At 36.4% G+C, this 23,856-nt stretch overlaps 1 protein-coding gene across 4 annotated transcripts in view; it reads left to right on the top strand.

The window, feature by feature from the left end:
- RSPO2 (R-spondin 2) overlaps nucleotides 1-23,856 on the top strand; it is a 155,307-nt gene that overhangs the window by 86,677 nt on the left and 44,774 nt on the right. For all 4 annotated transcript variants that reach the window (XM_033125753.1, XM_033125751.1, XM_033125754.1 and 1 more), the window contains 2 exons: nucleotides 17,168-17,311; nucleotides 19,418-19,606. In XM_033125753.1, the coding sequence (XP_032981644.1) occupies nucleotides 17,168-17,311; nucleotides 19,418-19,606 (333 nt within the window). The remainder of the gene's footprint in view (nucleotides 1-17,167; nucleotides 17,312-19,417; nucleotides 19,607-23,856) is intronic.

Below are 23,856 nucleotides of genomic sequence, written 5' to 3'. Positions count from 1 at the left end.
AGTGTGTTATGTGGTAAAGGCTGCTAATTATTTAGCTTCCGTTCTGTGCCGACTACTCTATTAGAGGTACTTTTTCTCATTTTTCTCACAAGTGTGCAAAGTAGGCTGTGGTATTTCTATTTTATGGACGAAGTTACCTAAATGAAGTAAAACATACTTTCTACTCATATGTGGGATATAAAACTGAAAGCAACAAATGAACAAGACAAATAAACAAAATCTTGTAGACATAGACAACAGTTTCATGGTTACCAGAGGGTAAGGGGAGAGGGTGCTAGATAAGGAGGGTAAAATAGATCAAATACATGGTGATGGAAGGAGAACTGACTCTAGGTGAAAAAACACATAATGCAATATATAGATGACGTATTATAGAATTATACATTTGAAACCTATATAATTTTACTAACCAATGTCACCCGCAATAAATTTAATAATAAAAAAAAAAGGTTGGGGTGGATTTCATCAAGGATGGAGATGATACTAATGAAGACTGTGGGACGATTCAGAATTATTAGGATTAAGCATTATAGGAAGAAAAAAGAAGAAGAAAAACTGTGAAGGTACGGAGCCATACACACAAAACTCACCCATCTTGAACTACAATTCAGGTGGTTGAGTACAACTCCATTGTACAAACAGAAATGATGCTGATTAGGTTGGTGGGGACTAGATAATGACAAGCTTTATGTGCTAAATGTAGGCAGTATCAGCATCTACCTGCAAGCCACAAGTAATCAATGAAGGATTTTAAGTAAGAGAATGATACGGTTATAGTTTAGGAAATATTTTTCTTTTGGCAGTGTGAAAGATGAGCTAGAGGGATTCAACAATGAAGGTAGCAAGATCAATAACCTAGGTTAAAAAAAAAGAGAGAGAGAACAGTTGTCTCCTCATTAGACCATGCCTATGCAATCTATCTAAAATTTTAACCTTTCCTATCCCAATATTTCCTTTCATTCTTCTCTTCTTTAGTCTTCCCTCCTTCCATCTTTTCTTCCTTTTTGCACTCATTCATGCCTCCCCTGTTCTTTTTTCCTAGTACTTATGAGCAACTAACATACTGTATATTTCACTTACCTCTTTTATTCACCTCTCCCACTAGAATGTAAGCTCCAAGGGAAGGAATTTTGATCGGTTTTGTTCAGGCTCTTGATATGCAGAATAGTGTCTGGCACTTAGTGGGTGCTCAATAGTGTTTGTTGAATGAATAAATGAATGAAAGTAGTTATAGTGGAAATGGAAGAATGAAGAGAGATATTGAGGAAAAATCAATAGGACTGGATAATTAATTGGAGCCTATTGGATGAAGGTGAAATTAAGATTACTCTTGTGATATTGGTTTGGGAGCTGGAGAGTGGAATTTATGAAGGTACAGAATATAGGAGGAGGAGCATATTTGCTGGGGAGAAAAGTCATGATGGTGGAGAATGATTGATTTGGGACATGTTGAGCTTGAGGTGGATGAGACATCCTGGGAATGGGGCCCAATGAGCAGATAGATGTAAGGGTCCAGAGCCCTCCAGGGAGGTCTAAACTGAGTAATTGGCAGAAAGAAGAGAATATCAACTGGGGCTGGGGAGCAAAGCGGGGGGAAGAGTTTAGAGAATGAAAGCCTGAAGAATGTTGACATTTAACAGCAAGCAAAGAAAAGCTTCTGAAGGACGCTGTGACTGAGTTACCAGGAAAATAGAAAGAAAATCAGAGAAAGATGTCCCAGAAGCAGAAAATCTTGAGAAGTAGTGAGGGGTCAATGTCAAAGTTGTACTCTTTAAACAGTAGCTGTCGACCTTAACAGGAGTTGTTTCATTGTTGTTATTGAGGCAGTATCCTGATTGTTATGATTTCAGGAAGTACATGTGGTCTTAGGGAAACAGCTACGGTGATTGTAGACACTCTCTTCTTTCCCTTCACTGCTAAGCTTGTTGAATAGGAGTTGATAGCTAGAGGCTTGTGGATTAGAAAATAGATGTGTGTGTGTGTGTGTGTGTGTGTGTAAGATGGAAGGAGACTTGAGCTAGAAAGAATCACTTGAGGTCGAGAAAGATGGGATGATTTAGGAAACAAGATCACTAAAGAGAGAAGAACATTGGATTCAGAACCTAGATGAGGAAATTAGCTTTGGACAGAACACTTGTTTAATCCGCAATCTATAAAGTATCTACCTCATGTCAGTCAAGGTTTTGTTTTATTCATGTACCAGGAAGGGTATCAGAAATAATGGTGAAATGAATGAAGGAAAAAGGACTAGTCAATTTTTTATGCATAAGAAAATAATACATACACTTTTCTTTTTAGAGGGGACATATTTTCAAAAATCATTTGTAAAAATAATTTATAGAAATGAGATATTTTGTAATTCTTTATGCAGTGAATTTTTTACTTTTGTTTTAACTCTTTCTGCTGTATTTTATTATTTAGCCCTTGTTTTGGCACTTTGTGAAAAATGTGTTTTAGGCTACGGGAATGCTATAGGTTATGTTTTTGAAATGAAATGACATCGGTATAAAAACTAGTAATTTTGAACATTTAAGAAAAGTCAGGTAAATTTAACCATCCCTTAATTTGTGAACTCGAAGACCAGTGTTTAGGTGTCTTTAAAGAATTTCTACATGTCACGACTGAGTGCTTTTAGAAACACCTGCCATTCTTAAAACATGGAGCTTAATGATGCATTTGAAAAAAGGTACATCTATTTAAAGTTAGTAGGAATATGTTTTAAATGTTTTTAATAAAATCTGGACAACTGTGGATTGTGAAGGGTCATACATAATTACCATAATGTCTATATAATGTGTGTTTAAAGATCCGTAAAGATGCAGAACTCTAACAAATATGTTGAGGTAACCTCAGTATTTGTGGGATTATAGAAGAAATAAAGCAAAGTTAAAGTAAAGAATGTATGTTTAGAAGATACTTACAAATGGACTGAAGACACAACTGGGTAGAATGCTAAACTGATACAGAATTAAACAACAGTATCACATAGCACCATTACATAAAGTGCTGCTAAAGCACAACAGACAAATAGGGTAAGTGTAATTATAGTAATTATAAAAGGGTCAGAGAAAGGAGAAGTTAGTAGTTAGGCAAGAGCAGTTATGAAAGACTACGGCAATTGTGGGAGTTAGCTATATTCTTTCCTTCCTTCATCTTCTAGCCTCGGTGGTTAGGTAGTGAAGAGTTAGGGGGCATTCCCGTGTTTAACACCTGCTAAAACACTGATTGCTGGGTTCTCCTCCCCCTCCCCAGAGTTTCTGATTTGGCAGATTTGAAATGGTGCCCGAGAACTGGCATTTTCATCAAGTTCCCTCAAGTTACCATGGCTGGCTTAAAGATTACACATTGAGAATCACTGCTACAGTACAATAGTTACATTGTCTCCACCTGTCATTGATTATGGAATAGAAGACTTTGTATTTAGTAAAAGACAAGTTTTAGTAGCCCTAAGCATCCTAGATTATTTTGAGAAATGTGGGTCTTTCCCCATGTCCCCTGTTAATCATTAAAATCCTAATCTGATACTATATATCTGATCAGGGACTCTTTTGAGATCATCGTTGTAGAATATGATAGAATACAGTGGCTTTCAGGCCAGGCTTCCAGTGTCCCTGACTCTCTTTTCTACCTTCCCCACTTTCTCATAACTCGCTCTTCTTTCTTTTCTAAGATTCCCATTACTTTATGTATTCTGGAATATATAGTATTCTAATTTATAATTGGCTTCATATCTTAGAATCTAATTTATTCTCTTTCATTCTGATTTTGTTGATCAAGGTTCTGACAAAAAATTCCGATTGAAATATAGCTTCCACATGAGTAGAAGCATTGTAAACCTTTATTTTGGGCCATACTTTGAAAGAAAGGGGAGAGTTTATGGGAAGGAGAGAGGGATCATGGTGACTCTTCATGCAGAGAGAGACCCCTTCTGATGGCTCTGTTCACAACTGGCTCTGGACTAGAGATTAGTTGTATGTCCCGATTTACGCGTTGATGATGGGTGAATCTCATATTCTCTAAGCCCCAGTTTCCTCATTTGTAAAAACTAGGGGAAGCTACGAATTCATTGCTTTAACATTCCATGATTTCTGTGAATGTCTTTAGAAATTACTGCCTTTTGCTATTCCAGAGCAACCTCTCTTCTCAAACTGAAATTACTCGTGGGAATGGTATTTTAGTACTCTCTTAATAACCCTGTGATAGGTAAACACTTATATTTTACTATTGAAAAGAGAAGCTGAGAATGATTCAGAAACTGACCCGAGGATGCACAATATGAAATGGGATACAGGATTCTCTCTGACTCTAATTCCTGTGTTTCTTTAATCATGCCATGCTGAGTCTCTTGGAGAAAACAAAACAGCACAAAGCACATTATTGCATGAGTTCTAGAATCTGCCTTTGGTGTGTGTGTATAGTGGGGCGTGGGTGGGGGGAAGGTAGGTCTTCCCTGTTAACTGGTACACTTTGAAAGGGCATTCTCTGAAGCTGGTGTCTTCTCTAAAAAGGGACTTTGCCCCACAGGCCATGCTGAAGAAGGCCCTCACTTGGTTAACAGGTTCCTGCCAGCTGGAGAAAGCCCATTGGCTGCTACCCGTCAGTTAATACCCTGGCCATCACTTGATCAGGTTAAGGAATAGTTCCTTAGAGGGTCAATGAGGATGGCCCTGTTGTCCCCTTATCAAAAGATAATTGAATTACTGCCACATGCTGAGTCTTTTGATTCTTATGCTTTCTTCTGAAGAAAACCCAACTCTGCAAGAAAGCTGGCAAAATTTTGCTGCCTCTGTATGGGGATAAAAAAAATTGTCACTTGGTTTCAGTTTTCGGAGATGGTCTCACCAAGGATACAGGTTAATTGACTGAGGTAAGCCAGGCGAAGTCTTGACATCTCATAAATGCTCAGTACATAGGAATTGAATGAAATGTCCCAGGTGGCTGGGGCCTCTGAGAGAAGGAGGGGTATAATAATAGCTCCTCTCCTGTGAGACACCGTGAGCTTCCTATTAATACTCACAACTAACACTTATTCAGCACTTTCTTTTTGGCTAAATCCTTTCAACAGCTTAAGCGGTAGATACATAACTATTAGAGACAGGTAAACTGAGGCTTAGAGAACTTAGATAATTTGTTCAAAGTCACCAAATAGTATACAGCAGAGTTGATACTGAACTGTCTGACTAATGACAACTCATATTTTTGTTAGTGGGCATATGTTTCCTGCAATGCTTTTCAGTTTGTTCTAAAGAGGGATCACTTTATATATTTGTGGAACAGGTAAGCTAAAAAATTGAAACTGTTTTTACATTTAATGGAGATATTCCTGTTAACTACTTCTAGCATTTGAAATGATGTGAAAATACATTAATTTCTTGATGAGATGCTAAATATTAACTATCTAGGAAGGTAAGTGGTATAATGGTGCAACCGTATGGGTCACTATTTGTCATGTGACGACCTGTTCCAATGTCTTTCTTATTATTTTAGTGAGCTAGCATAGATGATGATGAAGATAATTGGGTAATTCTGTTCAGTTATTTAATTGGGTATATTATGAACTGTTTCCTATCTCATCATTCTATAGGTGGAATTCAGGTAAAGATAAGCAGTAGCTTCTTGTGTTGTACCAAAGAAAACAAGTAATAATAGCATATTTCACATAATTCTTAAAGGAGAGGATGTTTAGTTCAATTAATAAACATTATCATGGATCAACCTCTCTCTCTGTGTGTGTTCACAACCCTGCAAGCCCTCTCTCAGACATACTGTATTTACTTTAATAAATACAGTAATAAATTCCCTTAATAAAAAAATTATACACATAGATTGGAAGAGACCTAATTGATTTTATTCTCTCCCTCTCTTTTTCTCTCCCCTTCTTTCCCCCTCGCCCACCAACAAATATCATATTTAGTTTTATAAAGGAAGTAATTCCCCAGTTACACAATTAGTAGCAGAGTAACCTCAATGTCTGAGATACTGACTCCAATAGAATATTCTTTTCATTATACTGGTCCTTATAAAACAAACCATTTGATTATAAATAAAATTATTATGCACAATTACAAACCTGAGTATTAGACAAATCTCAAAGTTTCTTTGACTATTTTTTCATAAATGTCAGGTTAAGGGTTTTAAATCCAATTAAGGATTTCAGGATATTAGACTTTATCTTCAAAGAGAGAAATCAATTTATAGTGAATCATATCTTTAAAAGAGCACTTGGTTAGAAGGAACTTTGGTCTCTGATCTGAGCTCTGACAGTAACCAGCTTTTAATTTAGACAAATTACCTAACACTCTGTGGAATAATAGCCTTCTAGTTCTAATAACTCTCATTAGAGTCTGTCTTTAAAAATATCTCAAGAGCGTAGTATCTGCTGTTGACAGTTACCTTTTTAATATTGATCTCTTTGTGGCTTTCTATGTACTTTAAGTCTAGTTTTTGCAGTATTCAATCTCTCTCTCTTACTCTCATCTCTACTTGGTTTACAGTTAAGGGATATGTGTAGTTTTTGTTTCCAAGAGAAAGAGGAAAAATGAGACATAAGAGCTCCAATGTAGTAGATGATAAATTGATGCCTAATTTGGAAATGGAGCACTTTGTAATCTAAAGTACTTTTTTTCGTAACGGAATCATGCTATTGCCTTAAAATATACAAGGTGGACTCCGTTTCAGTGTTTAATCTAAACAGATAGGAATTTAATTATTAAATTTGTTAGTCATTTGGCAGATAATCTATCATCCGTCGTGTCAAACACCTTGTAAATACAAGCCTTGTAAATACAGTATAGACTAAGACATGCTATGTTTCCTTCGTGGGGTCCCCACTTAATGGAAGGATTATGATGAACCTAGTACCAATGGTTAGAGAAGAATGTCACAGTATCTGGGAGCTGGGAAGTCATGGGGGAAGTTTATGAAACTTCAGCATGGCTCGGTGAAAGATACACATGGAGATGAGGCTAAGGAAGTAGATGGGTAGGTCTAACAAGAAAGATGTTTTTTAAAATCAAGGGTTGAGAACTGGTTCTGGGCATGAAGGGAGCCACTGAAGGATTTTCAAAGAGGGAAATGACAGGACTGATTTGTGCTTTTGAAGGATTGTGGGGTCCTCAAGTAGCCGCAGCGGAATGATCTCAGTTTGGTCATTGGGATCAGTAGCACTGGTATAGCCAAACCATCAAGGACTTAGAAAGTAGGCCAAACTGGGGATACTATGAACAAGTTCAGTAATGGCTGTTGACCTTCACACTGCTGATGTTTAATGTGCTGGTCCACAGTAACTGCTTATTATGAGGTAGACCCTGTTTTAATTGTGCTGCGTAACCCTCTATAGAAAACTCAGAGGGTGCTTTCTCGCTGTTTGATCTGGAAGACAAATTATATCAAACAGATATCCTGAGAGCCGGACTAAACATTTTCTTCTTTGTGGCAAACATGGCTGTATGGTTTTCAGTACTCTTTTAACAAAAAATTTTATTTTCAATTGTAATACTAATGGTTGGAAAGTTAAAAGCCTGTCCTGATGTTTAATAGAGGGAACTGTATTTCTCAAGCTTACATTTTTCTTGTGGGTTTGGTGATTCTCTCGGGTGAGCCTAGTATTTCAGTAGAGACCCACGTTGGACAGCGTCATTCTGTTTTAAAGGCAGATGTTACCTTGCTCTGTTTTCCTTTGGGCAAGTAAGGCGTCTATTTTGTACTTTAGTTTTTAAAGTACGTTCATTTTAAAGCACATCCTTTTGTTGGCTCCTGGCCGTCCCATAGTGTTATCCTCACTTACAGAACAGGTAACAGCATTCTGAGAAGTCCACTGACAAGTCTGAGGGTTGGCTGCCAGACATGGCACGGCTGTATGTACTTTTGTCATCAGACTAGGTGGGCAGACATGACAAAGTTACCTTCACAAACAGAGCTGGGTAAAGATATCAGACCAGGGCACTAGGTGTCAATGTTATACAGGTTTCAGCCCCAACACACTGTTTTTTAAAATTATTCTCCCTTCTTTCCCTCTACCCACCCCCTTCACTGGCAAGTCAATGCCATATTGTAATCAAGACATTAAAAACTTATTAAGATAGGATGGGATTTTGACCTATTGACAACTGATAAGGATTCTTGAGTAAGTGTTCCCATGTTGAGATAACTGAATTCCAGCATCCTCATATTCTTTCGATATTTGTCTCATGCACACAGCCAGATGGTGTTTATAAAACAATACCAAGCCTCCCAAAACTTAAATGCTATCATTTTATGTTTTAAAAATGAACCCCTTTTCATTTTTCCTTTTCCCTTCAATATGCCTCATGGATTTCAAGCATTCTCTAGTCTAGGGGTCAGCAAATGATGACCAGTGTTATAATCTGGCCTGCTACCTTTTATGTGGGGCCCTTGAGTTAAGAATAATAGCCTTTAGGTTTTTAAATGGTTGAAAAAAAAATCAAAAGAAGAACAATATTGTGTGACACATAAAAATGATATTAACTTCACATTTCACTGTTCATAAAGTTTTATTGGAAAATAGCCATGCGTAATCATCTACATATTGTCTATGGCTGCTTTTGTTCTACAACAGAGCTGAGTAGTTTAGATAGAGACCATATGGGCCACAAAGCCTAAAATATTTACTATATAGTCCTTTACAGGAAAAGTTTGCTGAGTACTGCTTTAGTCTATTTGGGGTGTGAAAGGACTAAGAGAGTCTTCTTGTTTTCCTTGGCTGGAGGTTGAGTGGAGGACAAGACATAGATTAGTTTACGTATACTTTTCCTTTAGTTGGGTGGAAAGACCTGCCTTTTCCAACATTTGAAAAAAGTTCAACTAAGACTCAGGTCTGAAGATTATTAAACTATTCTGGTTCCACCTTACTATGAAGGGGTAACAAGTTACCAAAAAAGGAAAAGCATAAGGAGTAACCAAGATGAGAGATCTGCTACTGGCAGACATTAAAATCTGATATGAGACATTAATTTGGTTTATAATTTTGAAAACATTTTAAATTACTATCACATTCCTTTTCTACTTTATTTGGAGGTAGGTGCTCTCCTCTTTCACCCCCTTTAACTGGAACAAAAAATCCCTTTCAACACCTAACTTTGTATTTCCAGCGTTGTATTCCCAGCAGATATGTCCAAGTTCTAATTTTGGTTGTTTTGAGAATGATTTCAAATATGCATCACTTGAATATATGAGAAATGAAGCCAACATTTTTATAGTTCTCATTATTTGACCACATGATTTTACACAAGCCTCAATATTTCTTTAGATTTTTTTTTTGTGTGTGTGTGTGTGTGTGGGTGGGCAAGCTATAAGTTTTAAACATTCAAATATTACAGTGAAGCTACCAGCAACATATTTCATAAATTTGAGTTTCGGTTTTTCATTTTAATGGACTGTTGTAATATTAAGTTCAAATGAGTCAGGAGGAAAAAATATTTTTAGCAGCATATATATATTCTCAGAAGTTAAAATAAAGGACACTTTTGGCATATAAGATAGAACTCTATAGCTATCTGAAAAACAATATATAATTTTCTGGATGGTGTCCATTCATCCTGCCTAATTGCAATTTGAGTATTAAAATTACTGCCAAGGCCAGGATTTTACTATCTTTGCGGTCACTGCACTAATGGCTGTGATAGACCATCTTTAGTGCACTTCATAAACCGAACAGTTTGTGTTTAGAAAGGGGCACTGCACATTTCAAATAGTATCTGTTGAAGGGTAGGCTCATTTGGCTCTAGGGTTATACATACGATATGTGGTACCTTTTACCTATTCTTTTTGTTTTCATCTTTAATTTGATACTCTGAACAATCATCTGGTATAAGTATGTCAGATGGTTTCCCTTCCTATCTGACGGTGAAAGGAGACAGGATGTAATTCCCTTCCCCACACCCTAGGTCACAGTTACATGTAGATTTCTGGTTTCCCAAGTCCTGGTTCCTATTGTTTGAAGTAGGTGACTTTCCATGTAGGTACTCAACGAATGACTGGATTTAGTGTGTTTAGCTTCATGACCCAAACAAGGGTAGGTGCATTATACTTACTACGGATAATGCCATTTTTGGAGTAATATATGAGTGTGTGTGTGTGTGTGTGTGTGTGTGCGTGTGTACATATATATATAATATTATATAATTATACATTGCTATAATATGTATAAAATTAAAGTTTATTTATAAAAATTATTACATATACATATGCACTCCACATGGAGTACCGTGGTACCTTGTTTGCACTTCCTTCCATCTGCCATTTTGGACCGTCCTAGTTGATAACATTTTTACACTCATAATAGTTCACATCTTTTGATCACGAATTACACAGCAGATACTGTGCCGAGACCTTTGCCTCCATTAAGCCCTGGAATCTGCTCAGCACCTCTAGGAGATAGGGACTGATGTTACCTCTTTTTTGGAGATGAAGATACTGAGGCAACGAGAGCTTTACTGACTTGCCCACACTCACACAACAGTAAGTGAACCAAGATTCTACCTCATATCTGTTAACCACTATACCATTTGAGAGGCCACTGTTTTCTCAGCATGGTTTTTATTTCCAGCCTTTGGCTCTTGTTCTGAATATAATATTCTGCTCTTGACATAGTTGAATTTCATTCTGTGCTAACTCTCCTCACTAATAAAGACAATCTTGACTTAAACCCATTCCAGTGGGTTTTAAAAAGACTTCCACCCTGGATCTTCTGTTAACTTAGTAATGCTGGTTTTCTGTGTCATTACTCAAATAGTTCAGTTGTTAAGTATGAAACATTGAGTCCTGAAACCTCTGAATCTTTATGTCTTTAGGTTGAAATATAATGATGCTTCTAAGGAGCTGTGTGTAACTAGACCATGCTACAAAGAATGTAATTTTAGATTTTAGGTCATAGTTTTCATCAGTCCCTAGTCTAATGGGATGACTGAAATAGCACATATTAGAAATACATGATTTTAGTAACATAACACTTAAAATCTTTATTTAGGGATATGTATAAAGCATTGCAAGTTTTGAGAAGGAATGATAAACAGCAGTATTTGAAGTTGTTAGAGAAGCTAAAACTATTTAAACAATTTTAAGAAACCTCATATTAAGTTGTACAGTCTAGTACTTTCCATGTAAAAAAATTGCTAAACGTTTAGTTTCAAATGTCTTTTGGAACAACCTGTCCTCATAATTTCTGTTCGAAGTTTAGCATGCACTGAGTAGAGAAGCCTATAGAGTTTTCCAGGGGTTGGCTTGATGCTCTTTGATGCTTGTAACTGCAGCCTGAAGACTGAATGCCTGTAGTGGGGGTCAGCATCTGTCACATTCCCTGGAGATGCTGGTAGCTTGACCATATAGGGCAGCTGAGGAACTATAAGCAGTGAGATTTTTGGGGTGTGCTAAAAAGCACCCCACAGACCTAATGATCAAGAAATAACAGAAATGGGGTCCTCAGTGTGTGACTGATTGATTTCTTCCCTTTCTCCAATAATTGATTGTAATACGTAAAATTACATGTTTTTCACAGTTGAGTTTAACAAAGGTTGATTTTCTTCTGCTTTCAATTTAAGGGTTTAATTTTTTTGTTTATAATGATTGGCCATGCCAAGATATTCAATAAAGAGATGGTTCTTGTCATCTAGATTTTGCTGGTCAGATAAACAAAAGTAACTCTCCCAGTGTGCCAAGGCCCGCAGAGTGCTGAGGGACCAAAGGACGAGGGCATAAACTGAATCTTTGGCTTCTCTGTGTTCATCGTCCCCTCAACTCAGTTTTTCAGTTCTATTGAATCATCGTAGCTCCTTTTCCCATGATTGTTACCTCTTAGAGTGTTGGGTGTCTCAGCGGTTTTCTGCACCTCCACTCTCTACTTGCTTTCAGGAAGCTTAATTTCCTGAAAATATGCACTCCCCAGCTCACTCTGTATATACCTCAGAGTGGTCACATTATTTCCCCATTGCTTGGTACCTTTCCTTTTAGTAGACTGAAGATCCTGAAGTGCTTTTTCATCTGTGCCTTTAGCTGTCCATCATGATGCCTGGTTCCTCGTGGCTTTTAACAGTCGAAATGAGGGAACAAACTAGGTACTATCTTAGTCCTGTTGCTCTCATGCTCAAGAATCTCTTTATAGTTAGAGCAAGCCCTCATCTTGAACCTCACTTCATTTTAATTGTGACTGAAACACTTAAAACCACACAAAGTGCAAATATTTATAATTTTACCTCCTTTTCTGAAACTAAGTAACATACAGAGTGAAATTCCCCACCCACAGAAATCTAAGCCTGGGTAACCATCCCCTCCACCCAACCTCCAGTTCATTCAAGCCACTCTTCCTGGGGTCCATTACAAGCCATGTGAAAGTTCTTCATTGCCTCATTATGAATGGAGTTGCCCTGGCCGGAACTCTCCTCTTCCCTGTGTCTCTCTAAAACCTGCTCAGCTAGGTTCCGATTTCCATAGTACCAGACGCACTTCAATATTTACATTTTCTATTATAATTGTTCTCAGGTGTTGATTGGTTCCTCCAATAAGACTTGTAGTCCTTCACAGCAACCAACCAACTTTCCTTTCTATATTGAAGGTGTTTAGAGTGCATGTGCAAGCAGTCTCACAATAAGAGTTCAAATGAGTGTTTAAATATAAAGACATTGAGTTGCTAAGTGGCGTTCATGGGAGTTCCCTTGGCAAGCATTAAAACCCCACCATGTGTCCGGCACTGTGTTAGAAACAAGGAATTCACAGATTGAAAAATAATCAAGTGTAATGGCAGAACAGAAATGGATCCATCTTCTCTGCCTTTAATGTACCCCGCACATGCCTCTAATATCTGCTATGCTGTGTTGCAATGCCCTGGAAGTGCCACATGGCCCCTTCCTTGGCGTTCGCACCTCCAGCACAGGGAATGGGTATTATAATTTTATGTTCTCAGGGTCTGGCACAAGACGATGTTTTTGGAGAATGTTTGGAATGAACTGTTGAAATGAGCTACAGTATAATTTGAAAAATGTTCTAATGGAGCCTGTATGGGTACTACAGGAGGACAGGAGAAGGGGTACCCAGCCTGTTTTTTTGTCTCTTGGCCAGAGTTAGCCCCGCTTGCCAAATGACAGCGCCGTCAGACTACATTTGGACACGGTTTCACTTGGACAGTGAGTTTACTTAAACCAATATTGGCAGTCCTCATTTTGCGGATTACATTTTTGAGGAGGCATGTAATTTAGAAGCATGTAAGTTGGCTAAACCCAGGTCTTATATTTCTGAGCAAGGACTTAAAGCCCAGATTTTTATAGAAAAGACCCATGTTTAGCCAACTTTAAGATACCTGTTTCCTTACACAGTCTAGAGTTTTCTAAAGTTTATCAGTCTATTGAATGATCCCATTGGTGTTTTAAAACCCATTTATGTATAAAATTGACATAGAGATTTTCCTGAACTGTTAATGCAGGGGCTGTTTCTGAGGAGTAGGCCTGATATGACATTCCAATAAGGAAGAGTGTTTTTGTGTTTTCTTTTAAACCATTCTGCATTGTTTTGGATTTTTATTTCTCATGAGAATGTTTTACTTTTATATTAAAAATGAGTTAATAGAGTTGATGTAAATCCCAATTATTTAAGGATAAGAAGCTTAAGAAATTTCGGGCAGAATAGCTACAGACTGGGGTGGGGAGGGGAAGTATAGGAGTACGAGGCCCCACAAACAGTGGGGTCTGGCTTTCTCCAAAGCAGAAGAATTAGTTCCCGGGAGAAATAGCAGAACAGGGTAGGGGGTTGTGATGGACCTGGAGTTGGTAAGGGAAGGTTTTCAGGTGCTAAAATATGTCAAGATACAGGTTTCCAGAGTAGGTGGTTTATGCAGTTGCTAGCTTTTTATAAGCTTTCAGTTCAAAGGTGTCTGTGATTAGATGAGTTGTGTCAGTTCAGGCTGAATGTATGGGCTGCTGGCATTGGTTTTATGTTGTGGCTAAGAGTGACTGAGACCACAAAGGTCAGCAGAGCTTCTAGTGATGTTAGATTGACTTGGCACCAATCAAAGCTTTTGTTTAAATGCTTTATCGAATAAAAACAATTAGTTTTCTTTCCTTATGGTTTGTGTGAGGGAAAAGTGCCATTGAACACATGAAAACAAAGGATATTGTCGAGATGATCAAATGACTGTGTATTTTGCAGGTTAAAGCAGGTACAGCGTTATCTAATAAGGGGTGTAATTTCCTGCACGCAAAATTTGGGATGGGATAATATTCCTTTGTTCATTCTAGTCTGTTAAAATAAAAAGAATGTATTTTAGAACGTTAATAGTTTTATTTTCTGTAAATTCAAGTAGGTCACAAATGTGTATTGAAATAACTTTTTCTGCTTTACTTTTAATACATAAATGCATTACAATTATAAAAGATTCATATATATATGTATAATTTTTAACATGTTTCAAAATTCTATCCTCTTCTTCCCAAATTAACTTCTCCAAGCTACTTCATAACACACACACACACACACACACACACACACACACACACACGGTTTTATTACATCATCCTCCAGATATCCTGCAACTTGCTTTTTTTTTTTTCCACTTCACTATAGGTCTTGGAGCTTATTCTCAGTCATTGCTTATAATTCATCTCGTGCTTTTTCTTGGTTATTGTATTCTACAATTTGAATTCATCAGATTTTTATTCTACTTAAATATGAGGACAAACAATTAAGCTTTCGTCTAGCAGGATTCATGCCTGAAGGAGTCCTAAGGGACTTTACAGAGAATGATAGGAATTTTAGAAATTCTACATTCTATGAGCTGATATTAGGAGCAAAGAATGAAATGAGGAAAGAGAGTTACAGGTAACAATAAAGATCAGCAAAGGACCTTGTAAAATTAATTCCAAATGCTTATCACTATGACTTTTTGGCCCAAAAGCTTATTGGTGAAGGTCATATTTTAAAGAAAAATCAGACCTTGTAGATAATAGCTAATTTATGAAGTGTATAGTCCTCTTTTCAAAAATATAAATGCTTTGTTCCTTTCATACTTTAGTTCTTTTTAATCTTTGGGATGTTTATTTTTATTTCTTAGGAACTAATTCTGCTAACAGGAAGGGCTCCTTGCTTTAAAAAAAAAAATGTAGCAGGAAAACCAATAATTTGTGGATATGATGGTCATGTATTTTGACCATGATTAAGAAGCTACTGACCAGCTATAGACCACCGTTTTATTAAAATATAGGTTGCAGCATTTTAGACAACAAATGAACCTTTTATGGAGTGATGAACTGTTCTGTGCCCCCCCAAAAGAGCAATACTGTAATTTGACTATGGACTTTCACCCACTGATTTCCAATGTAAATTTGGTAACATTTTAGAGGTTGAATTAGCTGCTTCATGGTGGTCATTTAATACATGAATACCTATTTAGACTCAAAATTGAAAAGTGAAGAGTTGCCGTTTTCTTTTTATAGGACTAGAAACTGTCATTTTTTATAATGTAATTTTAATGACCGTTTTTATTTTTTAAATTTTTTTTAGCCTTTAAATTCTACTTTCTGGCTCTGCTTACTCAATTTTCAAAATTTTAATATCAGTGATTTCACATTTTAGTTACATTTTCTATTCCATTATTTCTTCGCTTACAGGAACTATATGTTTTAGAGCTTTTCTGAATCATTAAAGCTCCACGTACAGTACTGGCACTGAGAGCCTTGTTCAGTGCATAAAAGTGATGCCCGTGGAGTTTCATAGAGCTTTATGTGCTGTTAATTACTGTCAATTAAATCTGTTGCGAGTAACAATGTACTATTATCTGTCAAAAACCTGACCTTTCAATTAAGCGATCCTCCAATCTTCTCTCCTTTCCTCTCTTTGAAGAGTAGTTTAGAGTATATTTATTTTCAACTTCTGCAAGTCAATTATGTCTGGCCCAGATGTTACTGGCCTACAAGGGAATCTGACCTAGAGTACAAGATAAATGATTCTTTTTTTTAGTATATGTGCTGCCGAAGCGAGCACAATGATTGCTTCTTTTTGCACTTTGTTGTAAAGTGTGTTGTGTAGTGGAAAAATATGTGTTTCTAATCCACTATTGCTTCTGGGTGCAGACTACCTATTATGAGCCGATCAATTTACATATATTATTACAAGTTCTCACAATAGCCTTGTAAAGTCAGTGACATCGCTGTTTTATACAGAAGGCAATGGAGACTCAGAGAGGCCCGTAGTTGTCCAGAGTCACAGAGCTGCTAAGGGCACAGCTAGGATTCAAACCCAGATGTAGCAGACCTGGAAGCACTTCTGTTTCACAAACTGCTCCTAGAGAAACTCAGTTAGTGCATTATAGAGAAAGGAGGACAGATTCAGAAGGCAGTCAGTTTTGGAGGCTTTCAGAACCAACTCAGCCACTGCTAGCTACCATGTTTCCCCGAAAATAAGACCTAGCTGGATCATCAGCTCTACTGTGTCTTTTGGAGCAAAAATTAATATAAGACCCATAAGACCCGGTCTTATATAATGTAAGACCGGGTCTTATATTAATTTTTGCTCCAAAAGACGCACTAGAGCTGATGGTCTGGCTAAGTCTTATTTTCGGGGAAACGCAGTATATGACTTTCTCTCTTTTAGTCTCAGGTTCCTATTTGCAAAATAGGGCTAGTACTGCCCACCTTGTAGGATTATTATGAAGACTAAATGGAAACGAATGTAAAGCCTTTGGCACATTGTATGTTTAAAAAAAAAATGCCAGCATTGACCAACATAAACAAAATTTTAATTTACTGTCCTGGAACAGAAGATACTGATTAGAGTATTCCCTTTGTGTTTTTCATTGTAGCTCTTTTGAAGAGCAGAACAGATTTCAATCCCAGCAGCAATGTAATTTGTAGTGGGGGTGTTTCCTTTTTCTTTTTAATCCTTTGTTAACTCCATTTTAGAGCTGCAAAAATTTCTAAAGGGTCTCATGCTGCCTAGGGCCCTGGGCTAGAATTTTGTCTCAGTTTATTGATGTGGTAAGCTGTTGGAAGAGGTAGGAATGATTTAGAATGAGATGGCATTAGGAAACAAATGAGTTGAACACATATTTCTCTGACCACTAGAATTTCGATTGAGCTGACTGATGCATTTATGAAAGTTTTATTTGTAAAAGAAGGGTATTTCTTTGACTGAAATTTTCTCTTTTTCTCTTTAAAATTGTTTTTAGGATGCAGAATAGAAAACTGTGATTCTTGCTTTAGCAAAGACTTTTGTACCAAGTGCAAAGTAGGCTTTTATTTGCATAGAGGCCGTTGCTTTGATGAATGTCCAGATGGTTTTGCACCATTAGATGAAACCATGGAATGTGTGGGTGAGTAGCTTTTCATGTAACTTTCAAACTTCAACTTTTAACACCTGTTTCTTGAAAAAAAAAATGCATTCTGAATATATTCAACCTAAAAACAAAATCTTGTTAATTAGAACTGAAAATTATTTAAGTGTTTTTGCTGACTTTCTGAATTCTTTAGGCATCATAACTTTGGGTAGTCTCATACATTGCATCTTGCTAGGCTATTTGCTAGTTGTACATTTGCTAGGTTAAACTATTTAAATGCTGATAATAACATTTTTATCATATGTGTAATACATCCATTTCTTAATTAATAAATTATTAGTAACTTAGTTATCTAATAAATTCTTAATTATCTAATAAATTGTTGGAGAAAAACAAATTTCAAGCGGTACCATATGGTTAACTATTCTGTCACTTTTGTTATGTATATTACTTATGGAGTTTCTTGCTTAGCTGTTTTTTTTTTAAATATCAATTGGAAAGAAAATTTTTCGGTGAAATATATTTTGTTGATGATTGATTACATGTTGCAAAGTGTATTAAAACAATTTTACTAAATTTAGATATCTAGAATGCATAATTTAATATACACATATATACTGTTTATGATATTATGATATCAATTAGGAATACACATTTCATAAATTTTGTATTTTTTGAGTGTTTGAAAAACACTTTGGTTTTTGGATTTTATACCACTTTTTTTTTTTTTTTTTTTTGCTGATTTTATACCGTTTTTGGTTCTTATACTACAGACTAAAATTTAAAGATCTGTCAGTACCTACATTTTGATGAATGCCTGAATCTATTTTTAGGTGTAATGGAATCCTCTTTCTACTCCCATCCCTTTAACCCCCAACCCCTGAATTTTATTTGACATATTACACATATGATATGATGTATAATGGAGCTATGTATTATAAGTGAAGCTTCCATCTCCTTCAAATGGAAACTTACAAGAAAATTGAGAACTTTTTTCTGCAAAAATATTGCTAGAATAGTCTATAATTATATATTTGAAAGCTTGCAGAAAACACATTTAAAATTAAAGATTTTTTAAGAAATGTGTACTTATGATCCTATTTATATGAGTTAATACATTCATCCAGGCAACACCCTATTAAAAAATAAGAAAGTCACTAGAAGAGCATATTCAGAATGTTGAGTTGGCTTTTGAGAGGCAAGACCCATGCTCATTACAAACGTTCAGTGGAAACTCTTATGAAACCCTTAAATATAAACACATTACAAATTGAGTTCTATGCATTCCCCTGAATACAAATCTTAGCTTTGAAAAATCTTAGAGTAACCAGGCCTACTGAGATCCTGAATGCTGAAATATTGTATGCAGGCTCTGGCCCTGAATCCTCATCTGCTAGTATAAAGCAGCTTTTTAATGGTGAATTTGATGAGGAAGTTTAACTTTGCCTATTTCTGTCCTTTTATTCTCCCATCCCATCCCAATGGGTTTGAGGGGAGCCTAATTTTCCACTATGTGAACTTACAAAAGGGAATACTAAAAGCTTTTACATATCTAGGAAAAACATACATTTTTCAATATCTGATCATATTTTTTTTACTTTTCAAATTATAGTAATGTACAGCACAAATTTAGGGAATAAGAAATACATACTGTGGTTTCCAGACACCTATTGAAAGAATTGAGATAATCAGAAAATGCAAAACAAACACCCTATCCTTTTCACCAAATACTTCCATAATAAAGCTAACACACTTATGTTTCAGTGGGGCCATTCAGAATTAACCTATAAAATTTTGTCTTCTGTCATAGTATGAAAATATCTCCTACTATAGGTTTTATATATTTCAGTGTCTTTAGACTGGACCAGAAACATCTCTTGAAAAAGTGAACTAAGACAAATAGAAAGTAATAGATTTTAAATTACTTATGTGGCAATTGTATATTGTAGATGAAAGTAACCCAAAGACTTAAAGTTCCTGAAAGGCGAATATAGGTCTTTGTGGGCTTTACAACTTAATTTTTGGTATCTGAAGGTGGGGAGTAGGGGTAGTGGAGAAACACTGCTATATAAATTTAATGACAGTGGAGCAAATGGGTACCAAATTGTTATTTGTGTTTGTATTTTTTTTAATCTTTATTAGAAGGATGTGAAGTTGGTCATTGGAGTGAATGGGGAACTTGTAGCAGAAATAATCGCACATGTGGATTTAAATGGGGTCTGGAAACCCGAACACGGCAAATTGTTAAAAAACCAGCAAAAGACACGATACCATGTCCAACCATTGCTGAATCCAGGAGATGTAAGATGGCCATGAGGCACTGCCCAGGAGGTGAGTTTGGGCTGTGTGCTTTCTGACTTTTCTTCTTCCCTAACCACCCTCCTCCCAATAAAGAGTAATTATCCATGAAGGAAACCTGCTGATAACGTTGGTGAGAGGGTAAAATTCCACATTATACTTGCTTAGAAATGAATGGTTAAATTGTGAAGAATATAGAGTGAATATTTCATTTACTTTCATGATAATAATTTAGAGGAGTGCACTACAAATGAGCTTTCTAAATTGAGATTTCTAAAAGTGTGAGTCTTTTTTTTTTTTTTTTTTGCTAATGTACCATAAAAGCGAGTTCTTATGAAATCAGGCCTTTGCAGATGTTGCTCTGAGGGAAGCAGCCAACTTTCAGTTGAGAAGAGTTTAGATTAGAAAGGTTTATGGAATCTGTAAAATCATCTGCATCATTGCTAGTTGAAGATGACAACTTAAAATAAACTTGCCCAAACACTGGGAGAAATAAACATTGTCTTAATGTTACCACAATTAGCTGGTTCTCTTTGTTTTGATAATAATTTGTAGAAAACAGCTACTGGTATGTGTGTGTTTATTCATGTCTTTGTAGTAATTGTGCTGATTTGCAGTAATTATTCTGTAATAACAGGATTAGGCCCATTTACAAATTAGGAGAAGCGTACATAGCTCAGGTGCTGGCTGAAGCTGAGTCAGTATGTTTGAAATGTAGTTCTCAGTGCTGTCGCTGTGATTCTTAAAGCGTAATCGCTTGTTACTGTTTATTTATCACTAGCCGATGCTATATTACCAGAGACGAAGTTGGGGTTTTTCTAGTCCACAACATAGAAAAGCAAAAAAGGAAGTTGCGTTTGGAAAATTGCCCTACAAAATAATCAAAACTTTTTTTTGCCTCTATTCTTGCTGTTGGTGCCTCATTTTGCAGCTTTGTGGTTATAGCCCAGAGAGAGAATATATGTCTGCTCAAAATGGATTTATATCTGTATTATGCTGCCTCATAGAGAATGTCTATGATCCATGGAGGAAGACAAACTTTTAAGACTGGAAGACTCCAGTCGGCCTTTGAGAACTATTAGATCCAGATTCAGAAGCTACTATTAGGAACGCAGCTTTTCCTCTTGAGTTAGTTTTGCTTTGCTTTGCTGGGTCTTTGAAACAAAGTTTTTTTGGGTTTGCTTTTCACTAACAAGGATGGTTTTGTTCACTTAAACTGGGTATTTTTCAGTCAAAATATGAGAAAATATTTTCTTACAAAACTAATAAGCCACTTCTTGGATAGCTGAGAGCATTTAACCTGCAACCTTGTGCCTAAAAACAAACCTGATGTATTTAGGTATTGGAAATAAAGGCATCCTTTGTTGTATATTGTTTATATAACAACCCTCCCCCCTGTCTCTCCCAGCAACGTGGCCCCCCAATTGTGGTTTACGTTCATAGCAAAAATTAACCTGAAAATGCTCCTATAACAAACATGCTTATGTGTAACAAGAGCCAGCATATTCCCCTCCCCTTCCAAATTATTTTGCCCTCGCCCCAGTCTTGCTTGGGACTTTTGTAGATAACAGCTAGATTGTTAACCTATAATGTTTATTGCACTCGTATGTTCTGTGCTACCAACAACAGTGTGCTGTCTTTAATAGAGTACAAGCTGACACTGTCAGCAATTTAAATTATGCCAAAATAAATCCTTATGTATCATCTGCTAATATTCTTTTTTTGACGAGTGAACCAGTAATGAACACTGATTTAATTAGTCTTTAAATTTTACCGAGTATTCTTTATTAGGAGAGACTGAGTATTGTTCTGATCCCCGAATTGAAATTTTCAGTTTAATACATTCAATATTTATGGAACCTTTAAAGTGGGTAGATCTAAAAGATTATATGGGAATTTGTTTTATTGTCTTATGTTTTCTAAAAAGGTAACTACCATAGAATTGTTGATAGCAATGGAAAATTACTTTGCAATAAAATAACTTCTATTTACAAATGTAATAAATGAAAACTAGAAAATTAATTTTGGAACTGAGCACCAATTGATAAAAGTTGGCATAACTTCCAGTGGAGTATCTCACCTTGCCTCAGGTGAGAGAGCAAAAAGTTCTTTCTTTGGTAGGTCACGGTGATTAATGGAAGAATGGAGAAGAAAACCACTTTATCCCATTTTACATCTTGATTTGATTTTAGTGATCTGCTTTGACAAACCATGCAAAAATGTAAGTCGTAATCAGGTTGGGAATACAGGCCTTTTTTCAGATCTTTTTAACATATGTATGGATTTTTCTCCTGTTGGAGCCAGTCTTAACCTGATTGCACACAAACATAGCCTTAACCTCCTTCACACCAAAGCACCAGCACATTAAAATCAGCTGCTTTTGATTACTGGAAGGCATAAGTTAGAGGTCAGCATAATGGAGTAGTCACTAAGTATATAAGATATTACACTAAAAACTATTACAAATGTAAAAATAAATGGATGCAAGATTAACAAATAAAATAATGTAATGTTTTAGCTTGCTCTCCCCTTAATTGTCATATGCTTATTTGCTTTTAAAAAAATGAGTATCTGGAAATATCCTAAGTCATGGATTAATTTACATTTGCAGTTACTCAGTGTTCATTCCCAAACTTTTCTTTTTGATTACTTATCTTTTCTTTCGTTTCTAATGACATAACCTGTAGAGTTTCTTGGGCTTTTTTGACACTCATTTTTCAGGTCTGGTGATCAGGAGATCTGAGTCTCTGTACCCTGTCAAGTCATCAATTCTGTGACCCTTGGCAAGTCACTTAACCTCTTTTGGCCTTTGTTTCCTCATTGGTAAAATTGAGGGTATTGGGGTAGGCGAGCTCTCAGATCCAGTCCAGTTCTAAAATCCAGTGATTCTAAGATTAATTGCCAAAACATACGGGTAAGTTCTGTGGTTGTCATGCGAAGGGTGAGGAGGAGACTTGTAAGCCCAAGAGCACTGTTTTACAACCAAATAACCGAACACTCTTTCAGCAGCTGTACTGGGCATTTGCCAAGCCTTTTATATCTGGCAGCTTTCACCCTTCTCTTTCCTCCTCCTTCCTTCTCACAGACAGTCAATCCTCAAAGCATAAGCAAGACTCTTTTTAAATCCACATACGACCTGTTGTTTTAGCTACCAAGATAGCAGGAGGATAGAGAAAGAGGAAAGAGACAAAAAGAGGGATGCATAAAATACCATGGGGAAAAAATAAGGGAAAGATGAACAGTGAGTGGGAGAAAAATTATATCGAGCAATGTGTATAGGAAACAAGGGTGAAAAAGAATGGATTACTTAAAAATGAAGGCTGTACTCACTGTACATATGTCTTCCCTTCCTCCTACGTTGAGTATACTAATTAGTAGAATTTATCCTGTTGGGACTAACTTGTTCTATTAATATATAACCTGCATTTTTAAATGGAAGGAATTTCAAGTCTGAACCATGTTGCATATTAGGCAAAATATTAATCGAAAATATAGACATCCTATTATATATTTAAATGACAAATGGAAGAACAAGATCATGGTTGTGGAACAAAATCAAAGTCAGAAGTTGCTCATGTACAGGGGAAAATGTTGACATTTGGAGGTGGCTGTAATCTTTCATTCTTTCACATGATTGACCAACATACCCTCAACCTGAGTCCTTTCTGTATGGGACTCATTCTTTTGTAAGGTCTCATGACAACTAATTTTAATTTATTCATTAGGTATTTACTGAGAACTGCTCTGTACCAATCATTTGTCTAGGGATAATATGGCTCAGAGTCCTTCTAGAGCTTTTTCTAGTGGGAATCATGGCAATAAAGTGGATGAGTGCATAATTTCATGTGGAGATAAGGGCTGTGAAGAAAAATAAAGCAGCATATGAACTAGTGAAAGTTGCGTGGGAGTACCAGCCTGTATGTCTTATGTAGGCTGTTCAGGGAAATTGAGGGAGTACCATTTGGTTCAAGCCCTGAATGAAGGAGAACTTTTGAAGACTTAAGGGAAATTGTTTTAGCTTTTGATTCAATGGTTATATCATGTGACTATCCCTGACCCTCCCACTGTATATGAGGGAAGAGGAGGGAACTGAGACCTAGGGAGGCTCTGACTGATCGATCGGAGGTGATATATAGCAAGTTTCTAGTGGTAGAGCTGAGAGAAGGACCAATGTTTTGCTGCCTAGGAAACACAAGTTTTCCCATACCTTTTCCTTGTGACTTATAATAAAAATCAAAGATGAAGCCATGGTTGTCCAACATCAAAGTAGCCAACTTCAACGA

The sequence above is a fragment of the Rhinolophus ferrumequinum genome, chromosome 14 (genome assembly GCF_004115265.2).
Source record: "Rhinolophus ferrumequinum isolate MPI-CBG mRhiFer1 chromosome 14, mRhiFer1_v1.p, whole genome shotgun sequence".
NCBI classification, from domain to species: Eukaryota; Metazoa; Chordata; class Mammalia; order Chiroptera; family Rhinolophidae; genus Rhinolophus; species Rhinolophus ferrumequinum.
This window is presented reverse-complemented; position numbering and strand designations above follow the sequence as displayed.